The sequence below is a fragment of the Centruroides sculpturatus genome, unplaced genomic scaffold (genome assembly GCF_000671375.1).
Source record: "Centruroides sculpturatus isolate CEXI.00-Female unplaced genomic scaffold, Cexi_2.0 scaffold123, whole genome shotgun sequence".
NCBI classification, from domain to species: domain Eukaryota; kingdom Metazoa; phylum Arthropoda; class Arachnida; order Scorpiones; family Buthidae; genus Centruroides; species Centruroides sculpturatus.
Genome location: NW_019384538.1, coordinates 815,940 through 819,244, shown reverse-complemented (window position 1 = coordinate 819,244; position 3,305 = coordinate 815,940). Strand labels below are relative to the sequence as shown.

At 30.5% G+C, this 3,305-nt stretch overlaps 1 protein-coding gene across 2 annotated transcripts in view; it reads right to left on the bottom strand.

The window, feature by feature from the left end:
* Positions 1–234: 234 nt before the first annotated feature.
* The window catches only part of LOC111623312, a 23,865-nt gene continuing 20,794 nt past the window's right edge, over positions 235–3,305 (bottom strand). The window contains exons 7-8 of one of the 2 annotated variants that reach the window (XM_023365841.1): positions 3,075–3,122; positions 235–737 (exon numbers count right to left, since the gene is read on the bottom strand). In XM_023365841.1, coding sequence (XP_023221609.1) covers positions 552–737; positions 3,075–3,122 — 234 coding nt within the window. In that variant the 3' untranslated portion in view covers positions 235–551. The remainder of the gene's footprint in view (positions 738–3,074; positions 3,123–3,305) is intronic. The other variant, XM_023365842.1, reaches the window with a different exon arrangement.

Here is a 3,305-nt window from a genome sequence, read left to right as displayed (position 1 = left end):
ACGTAAAAATAACCGAAAATTTTTTCTTGGTTTCAGCCATTCAACATCCAAATAGAGGATCAGAAAAGAGGAAGAACAGAAGTTCGAATATTCGACATTAGGATAATCGACGTTCCACTGTACACTACATTTATATCGTTTCTAAAATTATATGTTGCATGTATAGCCTATAGTTTTAAATATTTGACAAACTTTTTAAAATCTGTATTTTTTTAATTTTCAAATAATTTTATCACAAAAATAAATTTTACAGTAAAACCTTTATTTTTTGCACGATATACAGATATTTCTAAAGAGAATGTGCATGCATGTGTAACGTATTGAAACAGCTTTGTCAGTTGCTTAAAAATAAATCATACCGTACATATACACATTGAAATGGAATCCCATGGCTCTCAACATACAAACATTGTCCATTGCTATGTGGATCGCGACAATATAAAGTGAAGAAAAAAATATTTTTACGTAGAATTCGATATTTGTTTTCAAAGGATTTCAATTGAAATTTTTAAGAATTTCAACGTAAATGTTTCAGAGTAAGTTCTTAATTATTACAGCGTCATTAATATTCCGAGAGAAAGAATAATCTCCATAATAAAGTGTACTACGTTGAAAGCGGAAATCGAAGGTGCATGATTTTTTCTTTCTTTGGAATATTTTTCGTGCAAAAGTTCAAAACTTTCGCATTCTTCTCTGTAATGTTCAGATTCGGGTTTACAATTTTCTTTAACATTTTTCTGAAAATATACGTATATTAATTAAGATAATTATTTATTTATATTTCGATGTCTTCATCATATTTATCTAAATAAAAANTTAAATTGGGCCCGGGGGGTCGCCAGAATTTTTTAACTTGTAAAGGGGTCGCGTATTCAAGAAGGTTGAAAAACACTGCTGTAGAATGTCTTCCAGGGAGGCATTCACATTCTTGGCAGATCGCCCATGTGTTCGTTGCCATATCTGTCGAACTAAATCAAACCATTTTCAATAATCTGACTTAGTTTTGATCTCAACTTTCTTTAATTTTAATGATATTGTAAGAACGGGGTCTGTGATTCCTCGCTCACTATGTAGAATGGTTCAAAGTTAGTAAATCTTTAAAAGGCTGAGTGAAACGGTAAGATTCACTCACCTATACTCAGATCCTGATATCAGTTAAAATATTGTTTTGTATCGCGTTCTAACTTGCGATTAAAATGGATCTTTAAGTAATACGATTTTTTCCGTGTGACAATTAATATTAGGAGGGGTTACTGATCCGGAAATGGAGGTAGACAATATTAAGTATAAGATAATTATTTATTTATATTTCGATGTCTTCATCATATTTATCTAAATATTAATGCCTTGCTTTTTATCAGTAAAAATGATCATATACGGTATTAAATCTATTTTTAAAGATATTAAATTTACATAGAAACAAGATAGCGGCGTAAGCTTCATGTTTCATAAAACATCTTGAAACATCATGAAACATGAAACAGTCCTCTCATTTCAGTATGAAGCCTGAAGAAATTTGGCCATTCTTCTTTTAATACCAAAGTTTACACTCATTATAACACAGAAGATGTAAAACTTCAGGGATTAGAATGTGCTAAACAAGCGGTATTTCTAAAAAATCGATGGAATTTTTTAAAATTTTATTCATTAAATGGAATTTATTTTAAAATGTTGCTTTAGGGCTTCACTGGAATTACGGACCCTAAAGCATAAATTTTTTGTCACTGCTTTTACTACTTTCGTGTATTAGTAAAAGTAGTACTATGGCATTGCTCAGCACTATAACTTTTGCAGCACCAGCCCCTACTTGACGAGTGGATAAAATTACTGGTCGCGGGTTTGCGCCTCACTAACAGAACGCCCACGTGATGTTTCCTGGTTTTATTCACGTGTCTAACACCTAAATAGACAGTGGTGAGGTTTACCCGGTTCGCATTAGTTCGGCAGAACCACTTCCTAAAATATTTTTAATTTTACCAACTGGTTGTTAGCATTGCACTTGTAATGTTCATTTGAAGCAATTTATTGCAAAAGTCTACCTTTTTTGTAAAATTGCAACTTTTAATAGCTTAATGCGGACTGGAGTAGAACGAAAGAAAAGCCTATGCATAGGGCAATAAGTGCCTTATGCATAGGCTTTACGCATAATGACCTGCGATTGTGATTGATCTGCGAATACCTATCACAGTTAAGCATATGACGTTTCTGTTCAACTCGTGTATACAGATGATAAGCACTACATACAAACTGTGTTTTTTTTTGTGTTTTTAGATCCGGGAAATGCACGACAATAAATACGTTCGTACAGATGTATGTTAATATGTTACTTCGAATGCCTTATATACAATGGTATTTCCAAGTTATGTTAATATTACATATTAATATAACATTGAATTTTAAATTTTGAGATAATAAAATATATTTTATGCCGTACTTTTAATTATAAACTACATAATATATTAAAAATCTATAAGATTATAAAGAAGAAAATTTTATAATTCTGAAAATGCATGAAACTAAATATTCTTTAATTTACTACATAATTATTTTTATTTCGACTGCTGCTATATTCCCTATCGATTTTAATTAATTGCCTACGGATACTTCAATTAATGAGAAAATTTCTAAGTAATTCATCAAACGATTACAGTCGACCCCCCTATAATTACGGTCCCTATAATTACGATTCCTATAAAACTACGAAAAAATTGTGACCGGTATCCGTAAAAAACAGTAAAAAACCCCCTATATCTTATAGGGTTTTTTTAAATGTTTTTTTACTGTTTCCAAAGAATGGAACGTATCTATATCTTATAGGGGGTCGACTGTATAAATAAAATAAATTTGTCAAAATTAAACGAGTATACAGATGCTAGAAATGGATTTATTTTTAAACTAAAACGTACAGTACATTCAGTGCGCTGTACCCTATGGTTTTCTATGGTACAAAATTTGATATTTACACTAATTTATAAACAGAAAAAGTTGCATGTACTATAGTATTACTAAAGTAGCTATCTAGTATTTTAAAATTCTTTGTATCGGTACATTTTAAAAAAAGTTTTACAACTTACCATAACTTTGTGGACGTAATCTTCGCAATGGGAAACATCACTTGGTTTCTAAAAATGATTTAAGATATTTACAATTATTCCCAGAAAATAAAAAAAAAAAATAAAGTAAAAGATGAAAGATAAATTTACCTCGGGAGCCGAATGTTCGACGAACTTCTGCTCGTCATCCGATAACTAAAAAATTTATTTGAAATTTTATTAATTAATGCATTAGCCTATTTGAAATAAGTC